General features: G+C 40.1%; 1 protein-coding gene across 1 annotated transcript in view; it reads right to left on the bottom strand.

Annotated features, from left to right (window-relative positions):
• abcc2 (ATP binding cassette subfamily C member 2) overlaps positions 1-20681 on the bottom strand; it is a gene marked incomplete at its 3' end in the record, with an annotated part of 22867 nt that extends 2186 nt beyond the window's left edge. The window contains 30 exon segments of the mRNA XM_079689957.1: positions 21-179; positions 3037-3180; positions 3871-3972; positions 4089-4215; positions 4323-4522; positions 4631-4786; positions 5210-5364; positions 7301-7325; positions 7327-7521; positions 7618-7720; positions 7963-8098; positions 9036-9237; positions 9735-9902; positions 11387-11563; positions 12153-12279; positions 12399-12465; positions 12565-12649; positions 12963-13109; positions 13189-13326; positions 13991-14056; positions 14283-14537; positions 15410-15587; positions 16651-16859; positions 16982-17228; positions 17314-17369; positions 17536-17658; positions 17785-17925; positions 18009-18155; positions 18472-18648; positions 20275-20681. Of these exon segments, the coding sequence (XP_079546083.1) occupies positions 21-179; positions 3037-3180; positions 3871-3972; positions 4089-4215; positions 4323-4522; positions 4631-4786; positions 5210-5364; positions 7301-7325; positions 7327-7521; positions 7618-7720; positions 7963-8098; positions 9036-9237; positions 9735-9902; positions 11387-11563; positions 12153-12279; positions 12399-12465; positions 12565-12649; positions 12963-13109; positions 13189-13326; positions 13991-14056; positions 14283-14537; positions 15410-15587; positions 16651-16859; positions 16982-17228; positions 17314-17369; positions 17536-17658; positions 17785-17925; positions 18009-18155; positions 18472-18648; positions 20275-20319 (4257 nt within the window). The 5' untranslated portion in view covers positions 20320-20681.
• Positions 20682-21424: the final 743 nt, after the last annotated feature.

Genomic DNA, 21424 nt, shown 5'->3' with positions numbered 1-21424 from the left:
TAATTGTTGTTGTGTTGTACCTGTGGTATGATTGTTAGGCTATTTCTGAGGTCGTGCAGGCCTATTGTGGAAACATCCACACCATCAATTAGGATACGACCTTCAGCAGCTTCAATAATCCTAAACAGGCAGTTGGTCAGGCTGGATTTCCCGGCTCCTGTGCGACCCACTATACCAATCTGAAAGCAGAGAGACAGCACATAGGGTAAAACGTAAAGACGGACACATCTTTTCTTCTAGGTTCTATACAGTGGAATCATAGAACACCCATTTGTGAGATGAACAGAGCATTTTTTAAATTATATTTATATAAAGGAATAATGCTAATCAGGATAACGTTGTGCTTTTAGAAATCTCACTGCAGCCTATGCTGATTATTTGAAAGAACAAGCGTCAAAACACTGAAAGTGTCTTTTGAAAAGAGATGGAAAATCATGCCAGTGAATTGAAGGAGTGAGAGATACAAGGCAAAGTGTATTTGGAGGATGAGCATTATCTATTCGGTCATAAGTCTTATCCGTGTATGCTTTGTGCTGCAGTCTGCATTGACACTGCCTACAAGAAAAGCCAGAAGGATGAGAGATAGAGGTTAATTCGAAGAAAAAGAACCAGGGGAAATATACAGTTTGAAAATAATGCAAAGAAAAGCAGCTGAGACAAGATCAGACCAAAAAGAATCATCCAGATTGCTTGCCAAGATGAAAGGCACACATGGGAGGCTTGTAGAACAGATGTTTGTCCTATTTTTCCAAAGAGGCTACAATATAACCTGTCCCTTTTAGTTAGTAGTCAGGACTAGGTCTAATGTGACAGTTGATTGAAAAAATATAAAAGGCAACTACATACTCTAACTAAACATATATGTTTACATGTAGTTTATATGATTATATTTATATTGCTCGAGTACATATTTGATATATTCTTCTTATATTTTGCCCTGAAAAAATAGTTCACACACTATAATATTGTAATGCATTTTACCCACTGTAATGCCCAAATGATAGAGAACTAAAACAGAAAAGATATTACTGCCGCTGAGGCACCAGCTAGCGAATCTTGGGCTGGTTAGGCTTTATTTCCGTGATCTAATTTCATCAAAGGTACAGTGGACAATGGTTTCGCATATTCTTCTTTTGCAGCATTTCCTAAAGCTTTTACTTGAACCACTCGGGTAAAAAATAAAACATATGCCTATACTTTTTCCTTGTACGATGTGAGGGTCTAAGGACAGAGGGTGTCGTATTGTCATACTGATATTCTGTACAAACTGTGAAGTCCACTGAGACAAATGTAACATTTGTGATATTGGGCTATATAAATAAACATTGATTGATTGATTGATACTGGTGCGCTGACCCCACCACCGACTGTCTCCAATATACTGGGTACATGATCAATAGGTGCCAAAAACTCCTTCAAAATAAAAGCATAATAAACTATTTGAATTAACTACAATAACTACACTAAATATTAGGGATGTAACGATACCAAAAACTCACGGTACGATAATATCACGATAACAAGTCCACGGTACGGTATTTATTGCGATATTGAATAATAAGGGGAAGAAGAAGAAAAATCTGAATTTTTTTTTCAATAAAACATTTTTTTACTCTGAAAATGTTTTTTTATTACATAATAAATCTGATTTTTACAGCATTTTTGTAGGATAGCAGTATTTTAAAGTGTCAAAAACAAAGTGACAGTAACAGACTGGAACAAGAAAACCAGTGTTTTTGTACCTACTAGTACTACCAAACAAAGTAAGCATTTTCTTTATGCCACTGCATCTCACAAATAAACAAGGACATTTAATAATCAGACCCTGCAATAAAATAAATCAAGTTTCACTTTAGTTTTTCAAGTAACTCAACTCAAACTCACTAGTCACTCACTCAGCATCATCAGACAGGTTTTTAGGCATATGAGAATGTCCACATTTCCAGGTATTTATAAGCTGGGATGTTTGGGCATTTACAATATCCCCTGCTCTGGAAAAAACTCTCTCGCTTGGTACTGATGTTGCTGGGACAGCAGTGGTCGCGTTAACCGAATATTTTATTTAACAATGACGGAAAAATCTGAAAGCAGTCTGTCATTTTGACAGATTAGAACAAACTCGGAACATCACCAACGTTTCCCCGCAGCGAGGCCCTGGTGTTATGCCGTGTTATGCATGCCCTCCAAAAGGAAATGATATAGTTTCCAAACCGTACTTTGCCGTACAGATCAATACATGTCTGGGAGGTCTTGCTTTACGCTGTGCGCATCCAGCGAGGTGCATGCACACACGGCATAACACCGCCCCCCCCCCCCCCCGTTGACAGTTCACGAGCATGCTCTATCGTGAACTTTTCAGACCCGACGGGTAATAAGGGATTATGACGGATATTTTATGATCCTGTCTGTCGAAATGACGGACAGCGAAAAAGTCTAACGCCAGGCTTATTGACAGGGCGAGATATAAATATATGGTTGATACTTGTCAATGTCTCTAGGTGTTTAAATGTAGCCCTGTAAATACGATGTCCTTTTGTGTTATCTGTTGTTTTATTTTCATGTTGTAACCTACTTGCTGCCATGTTAGACAGGTATCTCTTGAAAAAGAGATCGATGATCTCAATGGGACCACCTGGTTAAATAAAGGTTTAAAATTTAAAATTTAAAAAATAGATTTTGTCAATCTCACGACGGTATTGGGAAGTTTATTTACCGCGATACCGCGATATTCGGTATATCGTTACATCCATACTAAATATACATTCCAAATAACTCCAAGGAAATACATGTAAATGTGTAACTAATTGATCATGTAAAGCAATAAATAGCTCCAACACCAATTCTACCAGCAACCCACCAGAAAATCTATTCAGGAATGTGTTGCACGCACGCACGCACGCACGCACGCACGCACGCACGCACGCACGCACGCACGCACACACACACACACACACACACACACACACAAACACACACACACACACACACACACACACACACACACACACACACACACGCACACACACACACACTGACCTTCTCCATGCTGTTGATGTCACAGGTGATGCCATGCAGCACCAGGTCCAATCCAGCTCTATAACGGACCTTGTAGTTTTCAAACTGAACTCTTCCTGCCTCAGGCCACTTCTCTGGAGGCCGAGTGTCAGTTACCCATTTAGCCTGTAGAAAAAGAAACAGACGTTGTAAGGCTGAGAAATGTAGTTTTGTCGTCGTATCTCTATACCTAACCAAAGCTATGAAAGATTATATGGAATAAAAGGATTAAGAACACAATGATCAGGGTTCCTACGGTCATTAAAAACATGGAAAAGTCATGGAAATTAAAAATTCAAATTCCAGGCCCTGGAAAAGTTATGGGAAAACAATATTTTTCCCAAAGTTTTGGAAAAGTCATGGAAATGTAACCAAAGTTGCATCAAATATAATTTATATTTTATCTAATCGCCGAAATAAGTAATACTATAACGATAATAAATACTGTATCGTATACTAATGAAACGTAAAATGGCATTTAACTGCCGAGATATTTTGCTGGTGAGAGATTTTTACAATCACGACCTCTTGTCTACAGTGGCTTTAGTCTGTGGGAGCTAGTAAGCCAACTATTTGATTTGTTTTAGATAGGCACAACATGTTTCATATTTTCCAGCTTACCATGTCAAAATAAAAAAAATGTCAGTGGTACCACTGAGAAAGAGTAATTTCAGTGGTCATGGAAAATTAGGTAACGGTCATGGAAAAGTCATTGAAAATCATTGGTGAAAAAGTGTATGAACCCTGAATTATATTAACACGCCATGAAGACACTTTCGGTTTGTGAACGAAGATTTAGCTCTTGATGCCACGTACCTCGTTCTCCAGCTCGGTGTATTCACTCACTCTCTCCACAGCCACAATATTGGTTTCCAGCTCTGATGTCATCCTTACGAGCCAGTTAAGGGTCTGGGTCACCTGTAAGGAAAGAAGGGCCATGTGAATTTGTTAGCATTAAAATACCTTGTAATTATTACTGGCATTCAAATCTAAATCATCATCTGCAGTGTAAGAGTGGAGTCTAATTCACTGACATTAAGGGAGTAGGATATAGACAGGCCAACCAGGCCGCTGTCCAGAGTGTCCCTGGATAATACTGCAAGCAGAGCGGAGAAAAAGACCACCAGGTTCCCAAGGAACTCCAGACGGATGGCCAGCCACCTGCAGAGTGAAGAAACACACACACGGAGATATAATGATATCATCATTTAAACCATACTGAAAATCACATAGGTGAGATATTGGCTTTGATGACTTCAATATTTGACCTGTTCGACACTATCCACGGGTAGACGCTCTTGAGGTTTTCATCAATAGTTTTTGTGTTGTGGTTCAGAAATCTTTCTTGATGGCCGTAGGCTCTTATCACTGACAGACCTGACACTGTCTCACTAAAGTGTGAGTATATAGGAGAGCGAGACACTGAGTCCAGTCGACGTAGCTGCCTTGAAGACGCTACATAGAAACGCTAGGTGAAAAGAGAAAGGAAAAACATGAACAGAAGTGTTGTTGGATTCTTTTTCCAATTGGAAAAAGCCATTTTCACTTTAATGTTCACTGTTCAGGTTCAGCTTACCTGTACAAAGTAGTAGACCAAGGCCAGAGGAATGATGATGATGGTGAAGAAAGGAGTGGCCAGACAGATGACAAACAGTGTCCCCAACACACCCAGCACACACATTAACCAGGAGCGGAAGGACTGTGGAATGGCTTCATCCACTGTGAAAATATCCTTTGGAACAAGCAAAGGGAAAGGTTAGTCTTTTATTAAAAGTAACATATTAAAGTGTTTTCAAGTGACCCAAAACAGATGAAAAGCAATCTAGTCTCATCTGGTTCCTCAATTTATAATTAACTCCTGTGGAATTGCCATACTTCCTGTTCGGGAAACATGTAAGTACACTTGAGGCTTTAATATTTGATCTTATTAGCAGGTTTATCAATGTTGTCCTTGTTTATAAGGAGGAATAAAATCTGCATGAACATAAATACTGAATCGAAGATTGACATTTTGTGTAGCAAAACTGCTTTAGGATGACTTTATGCAGACTTATTACAATGTTTAGAAAATGTAGGTAGAAAGACCTCAGCGAATAACAAAAAGAAAAGAACGAGAATGAAAAAACTATGAAAAAGGGTAAATGATAAATTCTACCTTTGCAAAGCGGTTGACGACTCTTCCAATGGGTGTGGTGTCATAGAATACCATGGGAACTCGCAGTATGTTGTTAAGCAGCCTCGAATGCAGGATACGTGATGCAGAGATCGAAGCTTTGGCCAGGAGCAGCGTACTGAAGAACACAAACAAGCCTGCAACAGAAGAAGAGATCCTCAAACACATGAAAACCAACTCCAGATCCACAGTTGCCGACATGAAGCATCACATTAGTTCAGGTATAGTTCTGAAGTGTTAACATCATCTTATCCAACGCTTCATTCTTGCCTCTGCATCTGATTGGTAATCAAAGTTTCATCACCAGAATCCAAGAGCAGCGGCACTCTACTGGATACATTTGGAGCAGCTTAGAGAGCACTTCAACAATTACAGACCATTTTCATTTTTTGGAAATAATGTTCCTATTTTCCTATTTCCTTTGTTTCTTAAGAGGGTGGCAATTCTAATCACTCTCCAACAGAAAGCAGCAGCAAAAAAAGAAAACGTCAAAATCTTTTAGAAATCATGTTATTTCTCTTTGCACAGATTTGTACATGTCAAACTTAAGAGGTCAACCTCAGTCCCTCACAAATCCATATCACAATACAGAAACATTTTAGAAACACATATTTTTCTTGCTGTCAGACGAATAATGTATTATATTGACACCATGCTACCAGAAGAGAAACCATTTCCTGCATTTATCCAGTTACGGTTTTGTGAACATCAGACATCAACATGTTTTATATTATCATCTGACAAGAGGAAAGATAAAACCAAACTAAATCTTATGGCAATATATTTTATAGGGGCAATATTTGACATTCAGAGCATGTCTATGATCCAGAGACTGGGCTAGGTGGGACAACATCTGTGCTCCTCAAGGTGTCAAAGCATCCAAATGCATTTGTCAAAAAATATTTAGTAATATTATGTTGTGTATATTTAATGTGTCCAAAAAACATGACATCAATATTATTCCAATTTGTGCCATGCAAAAGCCCTGCTTGTGTTTACTGAGTTTACTAAGGGAGCCAGTTTGGTGAAACATTAGAGTAAGATACTGTATCATTTATAAATAAAAATGATCAAAATATTAGACCCAAAACATGTCAACCTGTGTTTGTTTATTTGAAGAAAAAGCTCCCAATCACAATGAACTTCTGCATGATTATGCCTGTCATCATTTCTTAGTTCAAGCTCTTCTGTTCTCTCTCTAAAGAAAAATACATTTTACTGTAAATTCCTTTCGAAACTAAACTACAATCTGGCAATTTGCATGGGAAGGATGGAAGGCTTACAAAGGGCTTACGTTTTCCAATGTCTGTGTAATAAGTACGGCATATCAGCATGACCATAGCTCACTTATAACCCTATTGTATCTTGTTTCTTTATTGTGTACACAAACTGCAATGTAAAAAGGATATGTTGTGGTGTTAGTTAAGATTAATGTTTAGCTGAATAGGTAGTGTAACTGTTAAGCTCCACTATTATTTCCAAACTCAAATGATTAAATTCTCGTATCTCTCATACAACTCTCTTGAGTTGTCAGGTGATGTAAACAGCCGCAGGTCCTAAAAAACAATGTCCAATCTCTACCATTGACCCCATATCACATGTGTTCAGCATAAAAGCTGAGCTAATAAAGTCCTGGCTCTTGCTCCATAGTGAAGAATAAAAAGTGAAGGAACTGACTTCCCATCTATTCTTTGAATACATTGTGTTAGAAATGTAGAAACTCAATGTGTGGAGAGTTTTTTACTGCTACTAATTCATTTTAAGAAGCTAACTGACATGGATCTGAACATATTTGCATAATAAAGAAAATGTGTTTAACGATGGTTATGTATTGCAACCCTAGTTCTATATGAACGAACAGAGTTCTATTGGACTGTTTGGGTAATAATATTCACCAATTACCTGCAGGCACGTAATTGGCATTACATAAAGGTAACTGGCCAATCAAGACGAGCCTACCAGACTGTGTGCGTTAGCGACTCAGTATATAAGGGAGTCAGCAGCTCTCGCCTAAGTGAAAAGTATTACCAAAGAGTAGAGGGCGGAGCCTGTGTCATCAGGACTGTCAGTTACCTTGAGCCACTCCCAGAACTCCAAACGACTCCCACCCTGGTGTCCCTCTTCCAACTCGGGTATGTCATGTTGTAGTAGTCCACTGCGTCATTGGTCCAGTCACTCAGCCACAAGTTTTGACCAATGAAAGCAATGTTCTGTAATAAGTAAACCAGGAAGACGATGACGGTATATCCCCACCCCATGGCACGCAGGTACTGGAGGAATACTGAGAACTTGACCTGGTTAAAAGAGAGGACAAAGGCTCAGAAAAAGAGTTCTTAATATGTCCATTTGTGGTGTTGGAAAAAGAACGAGACAGAAAACGTATATATTACCTTTCCTGTTTCCATAGTTTCCTTCTCAATTAGTCTCTGGCCTTTGTTTGATTTGTCGGCTATTTCCGGTTCTTTTACAGAGCTTTGTCTTCTTAGTCTGACACTAGAAAAAATATGGAAAAAGACCACATTATATTCCAGGATGAAAATATAGTTGGTAGAAGCTTAAAATGTTGATCTTGTATGCTGTGCATGAAAGCAAGAGATGCTATATTAGTTTTTTTTTACAGAGGTCAGTTGCCCCCAACGAGAAACCCACTGCCCCTGACATTAATCCTCACACACTCACAAACACGCACACACTGTTTTTCGATGTTGTTACCCAGCACTTCATGGTGTTCTAACCTGCCAATGCGCTTGCTGCGGCGGATACTGTTTTCTCTCTTCAGTGTAAGAGAAACCGTGTCCTCCAAAGGAGAGTCGGGTTGAAGATCTTCAGTTTCAGGTATGAGCTCCAAGTCTACAGTCTCCTCGAAACCACCTAAATACATATGTTCACAATAGCATACATAGTGTCATTAGTGAGGCTTAAAGTAGAACATGCTGATATTTTACCAACTGTGATACTCGTGCTAAACACAACAGAAGAGGTTATTATGTTTATAACAGCAATTATATGCACCCACACTACCGATCAACAATGACGCACAGTACAACAGGGGGCTGGATGTTTTTACCGGGGGACAATTCATTCGAACCAACAATAGTAATAATGTAATACAAATAATCCATCCATCCATCTTCTCCCGCTTATCCGTGGTCGGGTCGCGGGTGGTAGCAGTTCCAGCAGAGAGCCCCACACTTTCTATTCCCTGGCCACATCAACCAGCTCTGACTGGGGCCAAGGCGCTCCCAGGTCAGAGAAGAGATATAATCCCTCCACCTGGTTCTAGGTCTACCCCTTGGTCTCTTCCCAGCTGGATGTGCCTGGAACACCTCCCTAGGGAGGCGCCCAGGTAATACAAATAATAATAATTGTATATCATAGCTCACTCCGGGTACAGTAAGAAAATATTTTACAATGCCGGGGTTATATTTAAATGCGGGTAGTAATTGTTTAGCGTTGTGCAACAACTCAAACACAACAAATTACGATAATTGACATGAACAAATGAAATGCATAATACAACGTTTATTACAAAAAGCCCAAACAAACTAACAAAATCAAAATCAGGGTTACTACACAAAGTATCAGTGGATTTACTAAATACTTTTGCTGTCAGCTAAAACAATGGTAGAGCAGATACACCAACTGTATATGCTGTCCTAAGACCAGTTTCTTAACCATGGCTGTTTGTTTTGAATAATGTTCCCATCCCCAGAGCCTCCCTCTGCTCATTCTACCAGAAACCTGAACAAAATAGGAGTATTTTGTTGTTCTTACATCAAACATGCAGTTAGAAGAAGGCTGTGATTACCTGGCTCTGAAGTGGTACCTGGCTCTGAAGTGGTCCGATTTCTTTGCTCTTTCGCATATGTGTCTAGAAATTCAGAAAACGCTCCCCTGCTGGCACGAAGGCTTTTATAGGACCCAACCTCGGATACCACTCCATCCACCAACACCACTATTTCATCTACATATGGCAGGAAGCTCACTCCATGAGTCACCAGGATGCGAGTCTGTAAAAGTGAAGAAACACTTGGCCTCAACTGTGACATCAATATTAATTTCAAACAGTAAAGAAATGGAAGAATAAATGGTCTACAAAATGCCTGTATATTCCCTTTCCGCATTTATATAATACCTATATATGTCACATGTTACTTTGACTTATATTGAAGTTGACCTTTCTCCCTTAAGGGCTGTCAACTCAACACAACAGAAATGAATTCCAGATATAAAAGGGTTGAGTGTTGTCTAAAAGCAAACCAAAGCTGAACCCATTTACTGTATCTATGTTTTAGTATATCTTATTATAATAAAAGCTTCATATACTGTATATATCAATAGCTACAGTACAGTTTAAACCCGTTGGAGTATATCACTTTAACGCTCTGTTTAGAAACTATGTTAGAAATCATTGTCCCTTTCAATTCAACTAAAATTCAAAGAAAAGTCATCATAAAGGTAAAACAATAATTAGTGACTAACGCATAAATGTAGGCTTAGCACAAACCTTGTCTTTTAGGAGTCCATTGGGTCCAATCACTTGATGAAAGAGATGCTTTCCTACATGAGAGTCCACAGCAGACAAGGGATCATCTAATAAATAAATATCAGCCTGACTGTAAGCTGCCCTGGCCAAGCTCACACGCTGCTTCTGACCACCTGAGAGATTAATGCCCTGAGAGGAGAGGAGAGAAGAGGAGAGGAGAGGAGAAGAGAGGAGAGGAGAGGAGAGAAGTAGAGGAGAGGAGAAGAGAGGAGAGGAGAGGAGAAGAGAGGAGAAGAGAAGAGGAGAGGAGAGGAGAGGAGAGGAGAGGAGAGGAGAGGAGAGGAGAGGAGAGGTGAGGAGAAGAGAGGAGAGGTGAGGAGAGGAGAGGAGAAGAGAGGAGAGGAGAGGTGAGGAGAAGAGAGGAGAGGAGAGGAGAGGAGAAGAGAGGAGAGGAGAAGAGAAGAGGAGAGGAGAGGTGAGGAGAGGAGAAGAGAGGAGAGGTGAGGAGAGGAGAGGAGAAGAGAGGAGAGGAGAGGAGAGGAGAGGAGAGGAGAGGAGAGGAGAGGAGAGGTGAGGAGAGAGAGAGGAGAGGTGAGGAGAGGAGAGGAGAAGAGAGGGAGAGGAGAGGTGAGGAGAAGAGAGGAGAGGAGAGGAGAGGAGAAGAGAGGAGAGGAGAAGAGAAGAGGAGAGGTGAGGAGAGGAGAGGAGAGGAGAGGAGAGGAGAGGAGAGGAGAGGAGAAGAGAAGAGGAGAGGAGAGGTGAGGAGAAGAGAGGAGAGGTGAGGAGAGGAGAGGAGAGGAGAGGAGAGGAGAGGAGAGGAGAGGAGAGGAGAGGAGAGGAGAGAAGTAGAGGAGAGGAGAGGAGAAGAGAGGAGAGGAGAGGTGAGGAGGAGAAGAGAGGAGAGGAGAGGAGAGGAGAGGAGAGAGAGAGGAGAGGAGAAGAGAAGAGAGGTGAGGGGAGGAGAAGAGAGGAGAGGAGGGGAGAAGAGAGGAGAGAGAGGAGAGGAGAGGAGGAGAAGTAGAGGAGAGGAGAGGAGAAGAGAGGAGAGGAGAGGTGAGGAGGAGAAGAGAGGAGAGGAGAGGAGAGGAGAAGAGAAGAGAGGTGAGGGGAGGAGAAGAGAGGAGAGGAGGGGAGAAGAGAGGAGAGGTGAGGAGAGGAGAAGAGAGGGAGGAGAGGAGAGGAGAAGAGAAGAGAGGAGAGGAGAGGAGAGGTGAGGAGAGGAGAAGAGAGGAGAGGAGAGGAGGAGAGGAGAGGAGAGGAGAGGAGAGGAGAGGAGAGGAGAGGAGAGGAGAGGAGAGGAGAGGAGGAGAGGAGAGGAGAAGAGAGGAGAGGTGAGGGAGAGGAGAAAGAACATTTGTTTTTATTTTAGGACATTATGTGTGTCATTGATAATGTTACATGGAAACTAATACGACTCAGATCATCAGTTCTATGAAAAAGATGTGAAAACACAAAGTGCTCATGTAGTGAAGGGCGATCTATTCAGTAAATTCATTGATAAAAATACATTGAAAATAGTTTTGCTCTTGATATTCTTGTCAAAATGAAGTGGCATTACTTCACTGGTTTTGTGGCCGCTGTGACCTACTGACACACTTGTTCAATATGACTGTGTTTCTCACTAAACATCAAAACACATCAAACATCCCATTTTTCAAGTCCTTGATAATTACTTTCTCTCCAATCTCAGTGAGTTCACGACCAGGCAGCAGCTCCAGGTCAGGGTCCAGGGCGCAGGCCGTTATCACCTCCTGGAACCTGGTCTTGTCATGTTCAGAGCCAAACAGGACGTTGTCTTTCAGAGTCGCATTTTGGATCCAGGCCTGCTGTGGCACAAAGGCTAGAGAACCCTGGAGATAGTCACAGAAATAGTCAGGCACAGACTCCCTTTTAACTGCACTGTTGTCTGACGGCTAAGTACACGTCTTTATGCTGCTGCTGCTGTACAACTGAAATCCATTAGGTCTAATATGGAGTACATCTTTCCAGGTTTGAAGAGAGGATTTCTAAGTAGCTTATAGTCTGAAGTGCGATAGGAGAGCTTGCAACATAGGCTGTGGGACTTTGCCATGATATCTTTGTGTTTTCTCGAGTGCTCTAATGGTTTAATGTTTTTTTTTACGTTATATGTTGGAGAACCATAGTCGATATGAGCCTTTGATGCTTGTTGTATTCTAATCCTACATGCTTGTATCTACTATTGTGCTGTTGGGTTAATCATAAGAGTAAATTCATAATATACAGAATCCATCAGGAGACATTTTTGTTTGTTTGTGCATGAGCATCTTTCTTGTAGTGTATTGTTCTGTTTCTTGTAAAAAAACAAACAAACAGAATGTCCTGAACATTTGATGATGAGTCAATGTTCAATTATAACCAGGGTTAATTAAGAACGCACTACTTTTGTTAGACGGATGTGAAGACAGAAATAAATGTCACCTGAATGTTAATGAAGCCCTTGGTGGTGTGCATCTCTCCCAGGAGGGCTGACATGAGAGAAGACTTTCCTGAACCCACAGCTCCCACTACTGCCACCAACCGACCTGGCTTAATATCTAAGGAAACACTGGCAAACGCACACAGGAAAATGATGTTCAACATACAGAAGCAACAGACACAATATCTTTCAGCCATATAGCGTAATATCTACATTTTTTATTTTTTTGTTTGACACAACAGACGTACTTTTTCAGCAGAGGCTCAGATTGTCTTTCCCAAGCAAAGGAGCCATCTTGTACACTAACAGCAGTGTCTAGAAGATGAACAGAGATGCATAGACACATGAAAAGACTGGCAGATAGGAGTGTAAATGGATCTGAGGAACATGTGTAAATGCTGATTGTGAACATACTGAAACTGGGGTCATGGAGCACAACATCAGTTTTAAGGTCCTCGCCTCCCAGGAACTTCTCCAGACGCTTTTTAGACACTGTCATCTGAAAGGCCAAAGAACAAGTTAGTGGGCTTCCAGCTTTGGTGTGTGTGTGTGTGTGTGTGTGTGTGTGTGTGTGTGTGTGTGTGTGTGTGTGTGTGTGTGTGTGTGTGTGTGTGTGTGTGTGTGTGTGTGTGTGTGTGTGTGTGTGTGTGTGTGTGTGTGTGTGTGTGTGTACCATGTGTGTGTGTGTGTGTGTGTGTGTGTGTGTGTGTGTGTGTGTGTGTGTGTGTGTGTGTGTGTGTGTGTGTGTGTGTGTGTGTAGCATGTAGCATGTGTGTGTGTGTGTGTGTGTACCATGTGTGATGTTCCCTTACTTGCACAATGGCAGCGATGAGCATGGGCAGCATGGCCAGGGGAAATCGGAGGAGGTTGAAAAGCGAGATGGAGGTGAAAGCTTTTTCCGCAGTCAAAATGTTGCTTGGGCTCACCCCTACAAACACTGCAAATGTGGCCAGAGAAACCTGCAGAAACAGGAAGTGTGAGATTTGCAAAAACAATCGTTAACCTATCTATTGGCAAGGCTACCTTAAAGGGACTTACCAACGCCGGAGCAGTGTTGAACACAAAGACGGAGATAGACGACAGGTAGGCAAACTTCTTCATGACTTTAAGTTCCTTCTCCCTAATGTCCTCCACCTGTGTCTGGAAGGATGGCTCCCATGCATACAGCTTCAGAATCTGGTGAGAGATTAAATGAAGAGGGGAACAAGGAAGTAGCGGGTATTGTGGAAAGCAAAAGAAAAGGAAGGGTGTGGAAACAGAGGGACAGCATTTAAACGCTATGAGTGAATGTCAATAAACTACATGTGGGGATGCAGTATAAAAGACGGCACTGCAGACTAACAATCAAGAGGCTGACAATCTTTTCATCTGAGGTAGGACTCACTAAGACTCCCCCTAATCAGCAAATCCGCATGAAACATTTTAAAACAAAAAAGGGAGCAGAATTGATTCCTAATTGTAAAGAATAAAAGAATGCCAATTTCCTATTAAAAGACAAACTGTCTGTGACTGGTGTCCGCTGGTATGCCAGCTAAATGAGACAGAAAGTTGGAGCCAGTGATGATTCAATGGCTTGTTTTGATTACGAATTGAGAAGTCATGGAAATGGCTCAGTTTTAGATAAAGAAGCATAATGAAGGCCCTTGTTTAGGATAAATAGGGAAAGAAAATGGCTGTACTTAAAAATAGATTGTATTGTTCTTCTTCTGTTTCTCCTTTGCCAAGCTTTTAATCAAACCTTCAGTTTGTCAGACGTCAGATCGGTTTGAGTTTCCTTGTTTTCCGATCAATGCTCCAAAACAATTCCCCTCACACTGTTGATGATGGACTATTTACTCACCTTCATTCCATTGAGTATTTCATTCATGATTTTCAGTCTCTTGTCTTTGAACTTCATGCTCTTTATCTGAAAAGAAAAGATGGTTAATTATCATGTGCACTGTTAACTTCATGTTATAACGATGCATTACATTTACTTTAGATCTCTCTTGGAGTTTCTCAAAGCTGCCTCACATTTCTTGGAAAAATCTTTGACTTTGCGAAAAAGTAGATCTACAATTGTTGTTATGTATCGTACAATTTATTCTAATGGGTGTCACAAGAACCGTGTATAAGTGTGCATTTCTGCTGACCTGGATTTTTCTGGCCTTGTTGGCTATCAGTCCATTGATGGGCCCCATCAGGACCATGACTGCCAGACCTGCCAACACAGACGGTCCTAACTCGATCCACAGAAAGACAATGGACAACAGGATCTGCATAGGGCAGGACCACAGCAGGTGGATAAAGTTGGTCACGTCGTTGAAGCGCTGGGCGTCTGCTGACATCAGGTTCACAGTTTCCCCAACCGTAGACTCTTTACGTGCGTCATTAGACACAACCAATGCCTTGGATAAAGAGGATATTGTAGGGAGGGAGGGAAGTGGAAAGGAAGCAAGGAGAGGACAATTTGTTACAAGTTTTAATAGTTTGCAAATAATAACAAAAGATGTTTCTTTAACTTCATGCTATTGTATATTGGCATAGTAGCTGAGGGCTATTATAAAATATTGGAAATATAAAAAAAGGCTTATAATTACTGTAAATGTATGAGATATTGGAAAGCTTAGGAAATTAATAGAAGGTCATTTCATTTGTTGATTTAAGTGACTTATCGCTCATACAGCTAACAAGTCTTTTGAGTTACAAATGTGTTAATACGTATATACAGGGTTCATACACTTTTTCGCCAATGATTTTCAATGACTTTTCCATGAACTTTACCTAATTTTCCATGACCAAAAAAATTACTCTTTCTCAGCGGTACCACTGAAAATGGTTTATTTTAACATACTGTAGAACAGGAAAATAAGGTCTGAAACATGTTGTGCCTATCTAAAACAAATCAAATAAAGCGACTAAAATCTCTCACCAGCTAAATATCTCGTCAGTTAAATGCCATTTTACGTTTCATTACTATACGATACAGTATTTATTATCATTATAGTATTACTATTTCGGCGATTAGCTAAAATATAAATTATATTTCATGCAACTTTAGTTACATTTCCATGACTTTTCCAAAACTTTGGGAAAAATCTTGTTTTCCATAACTTTTCCAGGACCTGGAATTTGCATTTTGATTTTCCATGACTTTTCCAGGTTTTTAATGACCGTAAGAACCCTATATATATTTTTTATATTGTTAACTGCCGTGGTCGTTTCCTTTTTTTGTTTAAATGTGCAAGGTAAAGTAAAAAAATGTCACATGAGTTGTTACCTTTTTGTAAACAGCAGCAATGATGGCCGTGCGAACCTTCATCCCCAGCACAAAGCAGCGCTGGAAGTACTGCTGCAGGAACAGAGACTGCAGTATGGCCACCAGGAGCAGCAGCACTGCATACAGGTACCCCTCCCAGATATACCTAGATTTGTCCTGAGTGAAAGAGATCATCAATCTAGGAGAAGTATAAAAAAGTTAGTTAAAGGTCAGCTCAACTCACTCGAAATTGATCTTTGATTTATTTTTCTATCATGAAATTGAATAATTTCCTTTATTCTGACTGTCATCTACTTTAACTGTCTCTTAAACGATGGATGAATAAACAGATAGATTAACTTTATTGATCCGAAATTGGGAAATTATCACGGAATGAAGTAAAATAATGAAGTTTGAGCTCACTAAAATATTGCAATATTTAAATATTATTCAGTATTATGAACTGAGTCTGTGGCAACATTCCCGAAACATAAAACTGTATAAGGTTACTGCTAGTGCTTCCAAATATGTTGTAGTGTTGCAGCTTCATAAGTATTTAAATTGTAACAAAAAGCTATCTCTAATATGAAGAAGTAACAAGGAAATTAAATTCTATCAAAGTCATTTCTTAGCATTTTTTGCAGGGAGTTATAAAGTAGTCAGGAGCAGAGATGGTGAGCTGAGGTATTGTAATGTTGAGGTGACAGCCAGTACATATCCGTCCCACAGCTCAGAGGATACCAATTATTTTCAACCTTCTCAGACTCCTGCTGTGTGCAGCATCAAATGTGATCACATTTGAATTGAAGTCAAATGATTATCATAGTTAGCTATCTCACCTAATTGAACGAGGATTCATGGGTAGCAAGAGCACAACACATTTAGTATAAATTAAACGTTAATCAATAATTCAGCAGCCCACCTGCAGACCTCCTGTTTAAAACTCAGGGGTCAGAACATTCACAAGAACCGAGAACCGATTTTAACGATATAGTTCAATCTTGTCGCCTTTGTAAAGATGACCAAATGATTCTTAATTATTATCCTCCCTTTTCTGTGTGCCTCCCCACTTTGTCAACAGTTCAATATTCTGTGCTATAGCATTGAGAGTTCATTGACCCTGAGTAAATGATTTGTGACCCAGTGAAAAAGAACACCAGTGAAAAGTAACACTTTGTTGTGATTGAGAAGGTTCAAGGTTCTTCTGTCCAATCTTGATAGATAAATAATTAGCTTTAACAATACCACAAAACTGGACTTACTTTAGAAGTTGAGGACTGGCAAAAGCCAGTAGGTCCTGGAGAAGTTTGAAGAAGGCAGATTCAAACAGAAGACCTTTGAAGCTCTTGTAAATGGTGGAAATCAGCCATGAACTTGGATGATCAACTTCCTCCTTCTCTTTGTCCTTTTCCTTCTTTTTCTTCGTCTTCTCATCATCTTTCTTTCCATCATCTTTCTTTCCCTTTTCCTCCTAAAGAAAAGTGTTTTTTGAACATGAAATTAAAAAATGAACGTGGGGCGCTGACAGAGAATCAATGACGCTAGTAATAACACACATTTTTAAAGTGCAGGATAAATGTACTGCGCTCTTACCATCATCAGCACGTCCTGATTGACGCCATTGGCCAGTCCGTTGACCATGGGATTTTGAAAGGTGGCTCCCTTTGCTTTGCTATCCTGTTTTTTCTTCAACTTTTTTTCCAACCGGACCCGAGCTGCAGCCAACTCTGACTTCATGAAAAACTGAAAGCGGGCGTTGATGGTAGCTGTGCTATCTTCCTCCTGCAGCTCCCACAAGTCCTCCTGTACCAAGGGCTGCCTGTTCCCCTTGAACATCATACTGAAGGAACAAGGACAAATTGATCATCGAGGCGTATGTGTGTGGATTTTTGCTTGGATTGTTACGAGGGCTACTTTTAATTTACCTGTTCAACCAGTTGAAAGTAATTCTGCTCAAAAATGCTGCCCCTGCCTCTGGATTCTGTAGATAAAAACATAACAGCATGCACACACATTACATTCACATAGTGCTGAGGTGATTGGTGTTCAGTTTAATATATGTCTTACATTCTTTTGTAACTCGCAGTTTAAAATAAAAATAAAAACGGTTACATAAGGAAAATGTCTCCATCTGGGTGAAATGGTACCTTTTTGAAAAGCTCCTTGTCTTCTGGAGCGATATCAGCCACAGCAGAGAGAATGAGTGCAATCAACTCCAATCCAAAGGAAATGTAGAACAGGCAGAAACGAGGGACATCACTGATTTCGCCCTGTTGGTCCAAAATGAGTATAACAAAGATGTTACAAATACAGAGAGCTGCATCAAATCAAGCGATGGCGCACTGACACCGACTTCTTTTCTGGCTAAAAGTCTTGCTCTGAACTATGTCTCGTACCAGCCGGAGCGCCTCTCGTAGGAGGGTCTGGAAAGGAAAGACATCACACAGAACCAGGAACAACCAGAAAATGAAGAGAGTGGCCGAGTCTACTGCTCCTTCCCTCCGCCTGACTCCTTCCTGGCACAACAGCAGAAGTATCTGAGAAAAGACAAAAGAACATGTCATCTTTCCATCTTTAATACCAGAGAAAATATATCAATCAATACGAATCCAATATTTACCCATGTCACCGCGTATAGGATGGGGTTAACGTAGTATACACCAGCGTTTTTCACTGTTGAAGGTGGGTCTGCGCTTGGACCATAATCCTCTCCTAGAGTCACGGCCAGGGCTGCGATGGCCGTCAGGAACAGCAGAGAGACCACAAGCTGAGGGGAGGAAAGCACATCAAAGTCCACATTATTTTAACTGTAATTGAACTTTTCTGTATGAAAAAAACATTAAATGTTACAAGTGTCTTTTTTTTAATCTAGTGCCCTAATAAACAAAACGTTCTTCCAGTATTTTTAATCTATAAAAAGATGTCTTTCAAGATATAAAATATGATATTGCTAGTGGTGCATAAAATATATAAAAAGGCTTCTTCTTTTTCTCTATCGGCTTCTTCTTTTTCTGTCTGCTTCTTCATTTTCTCTGTCAGCATCACATTATGACTGGAGTGGCATGTTTGGTTGCGTGCTTTACCTGTTTGCAGATGTAAAGTTTAGACAGATGTTTTTTGGTGATTTGCTTCCTGCTGCAGAGAGACGCCAGGTGTCGCGGGGCGCAGAGCCACAGGAAGCCCAGGGGGATCCAGACCAGCACCGTTTGCTCGAAACATAATGGGAGGTCTGGGTCTTCTCTGTTCAGATATGAAGCATTCTGAGGTGCACACACAAAGACACACACACTTCCATCACACAAGGATAACTGGTAACTGAGTGACAGAGCTGTCCTTACCTCAGAGATGAGCACAAACACAAAGCTCACTAGCACTGGAGCTCACTCAGTGCAGGGTCACACCTCCCTGATTAGAAATCAGTTATTCATAATTGAGTAAACCCTAAGTCCCTAAGTTTATGGCTGAATGGGAATGAGTCCACTTATCTTCACTTCCGTAGAAGAGAGCAATTATGAGATGGGTGCTAATGGATTTACAGCAACGTCGAGTGAAATGGGCTGAACAATACTTTAAGAGCAAAAGGTACTAACACAAATTTGAAAAGTGTAGTGTGTCAAAGCTTTTTGAATGCTTTTAAATAATTCATAAGCATTTCAATCACTTGAAATGCAGGTTTTCTGGATGGAATGTATTTATTAGTGAAAATAAGTATACATGTATAAATTGTGAAATTACGTGAAAAGTTTATATAAATCATTCTATTTCATTGGTTAAATGGATTTAACAATTACTCGTGAGGGAAATTAAATATTTACATTTACACAATAAGATAGATGTTTTTTAATGTTTTGTTTAACATTTTAATCTATAAAACGTGATGAAGAAAACACAAAATGGCTTTATTTGTAACATAGCATGTAGCATTTGTCAAAAGAATACCTCTAAAAAGGAATATCTTGCCAAATAACAGAATAAGTAAATAATCCTTCATGTATGTTTGAATGTTTGTTATTTTAATATGGCAAACACACAGGCACACTTTTCTATTTGTAACATCTTTGAATCTTTAATACCTTTAAATGTTTGGTTTGCTTGCTATTGCATCACTTTATTATTGCTAAGTCTCTCCTCTTTTTGTTTTGATGTGTAATTGTCCTGATAAGAATGTTACTACTTCATCCTTAATTATTTTCTTTGTGGAGCTGGCCCTATTGTATTTCTGTGTTCATACCTAAGAAAGACAGGAGGCACACCCATGTGCATGGTGATCTGTACATAAACAATAAACAATGCCTTTTGTCTGAAAACACTGACAAACGCAAAGATATTTTTCTGGAAAGACTGACAAAATGCAGAAAATCAATCCTATTAAACAGCTTAAAGCAAAATAGTACTATAAATATGTTTTATGAACATAAAGATTTGAGTCATAGCTCATAAACATGTGCTGTTAACAGACATGCCGAGTCATCCCTTACCTAAGAATCATTATTGGCCTGTCACATGTTGAATGAACTCACTGTGTACAGGGGTGAAAATGAATAAAATGTTTCGAGGTAGTAGTTTTAGGAAATATGGATTGACACAACTACATTAAATAGACAACATGTAGCTAACAAAGCACATTTTTTTGAGTGTGTAAGCAAGATTTATGACTGACATTTTCCCAAACCGAAAAGAACATTTCAGAACGTCACTGAAACGTTTGTATGTATCGCTGTGATATTGTATTTAAGCAAGTGTTATTGTCAATACATTTAAGTTATTGATTATATGTGTGAACATTTTACAAGTTATTCAAGTCAACTGGAGGCCACAATGAAATCATTTCCCTTTAACCCACACTGTCTGCCGTCAGCAGCATTAACCCAGGCTGTTGAACTCACCCAGAAGACCGAGCCGCAGTACTCCTCCAGAATAGCAGCACACATGCTCCCCACTACAGGCTTTGGTTCCTGAAGTGGAGAACCAGATGCTTCTCGCCTTCTTCTCCCCTGCTGCCACACTCAAACCCTCCTTCTCTCTCCGCCGTCCGCCTACACTCCAGAGACAATTCCAGGACGTGACTGAGAGGGACTTTGAGCTTTGATGGTTGTCCTCCAGCAGTCCACGCTGCCTTCTTTGATGTCAGCAACAAGTCCACACATGCAGTCCTCCTGTTGAGTATATACGAAAACTAAACAACTGCAGTCAAATTCATTCAGTTAATGTTGCTTTGCTCCAGAACCCAGACACTTCTACATTCAGATGTGTCTAAAGTTCAACATTTCAGGCAAAAGACTGTATGTATGAGAGAAAAAAAGTATTACACAAGTATTTCTGTTCTGTTTTCCTTGTGTAAGGGGGATGGACCACCAAAAAAGGAAGTGTGTTTAGGAAAGGGGAGGGAGGGAGCTCATTAGACTCCTTTTCCTGTTGTGTTTCCACTTTATTCTCTGCATGCCTTCCCTTTATCTGGAAGGACAGTTTTTCAGGTCACATCATATTAGTTAAAGGCCATCATGATTTTTAAAAAGCCAGCAAAACTTTTGTGGTTCTGTGCGAAAGATCTTGGTTTTCTTTTTGCGCTGTAAATGTTGGGCTGTTTTTTTGAAAAAAAATTCCAGAGGTAAATTGCTACCAGACACCAGTTCCCAACAGAAAACACCGAAAACCAAGAGTATTGCTGATGGTGTGCATGTGTGAGTCTCTGGCCTATGAGTGGAATAAGAAGGATGATCACATGAATCAAATGGAACAGTATTGCGTTGTTGAAGCTAAAACCACATGTGCCTGTCAAACAGCCTCTAAACACTCTAAGCTTTAGAATGTACATTTCTAACAAACTAACATTTTGATAAACATCCCTAAAATACAAAATCGTCACCTTGACACTCAGCACGACACAAGTACTGTAAAGTTAAGAAGTTTTGTGCAGTAAAGTAAATAATTTAGATTGCTGGAAATGACATTTTTATTAGTACCTTTACCAAAGATTGTGTGTGAAACGTATTTCACTGACTGTGATGATCCTAAAAACAGATTACTGACAATGTC

The sequence above is a fragment of the Notothenia rossii genome (genome assembly GCF_949606895.1).
Source record: "Notothenia rossii genome assembly, chromosome: 6".
Classification (NCBI taxonomy): Eukaryota; Metazoa; Chordata; class Actinopteri; order Perciformes; family Nototheniidae; genus Notothenia; species Notothenia rossii.
The sequence above is the reverse complement of the archived record's forward strand: the minus strand, read 5'-3'. Positions and strand labels throughout refer to the sequence as shown.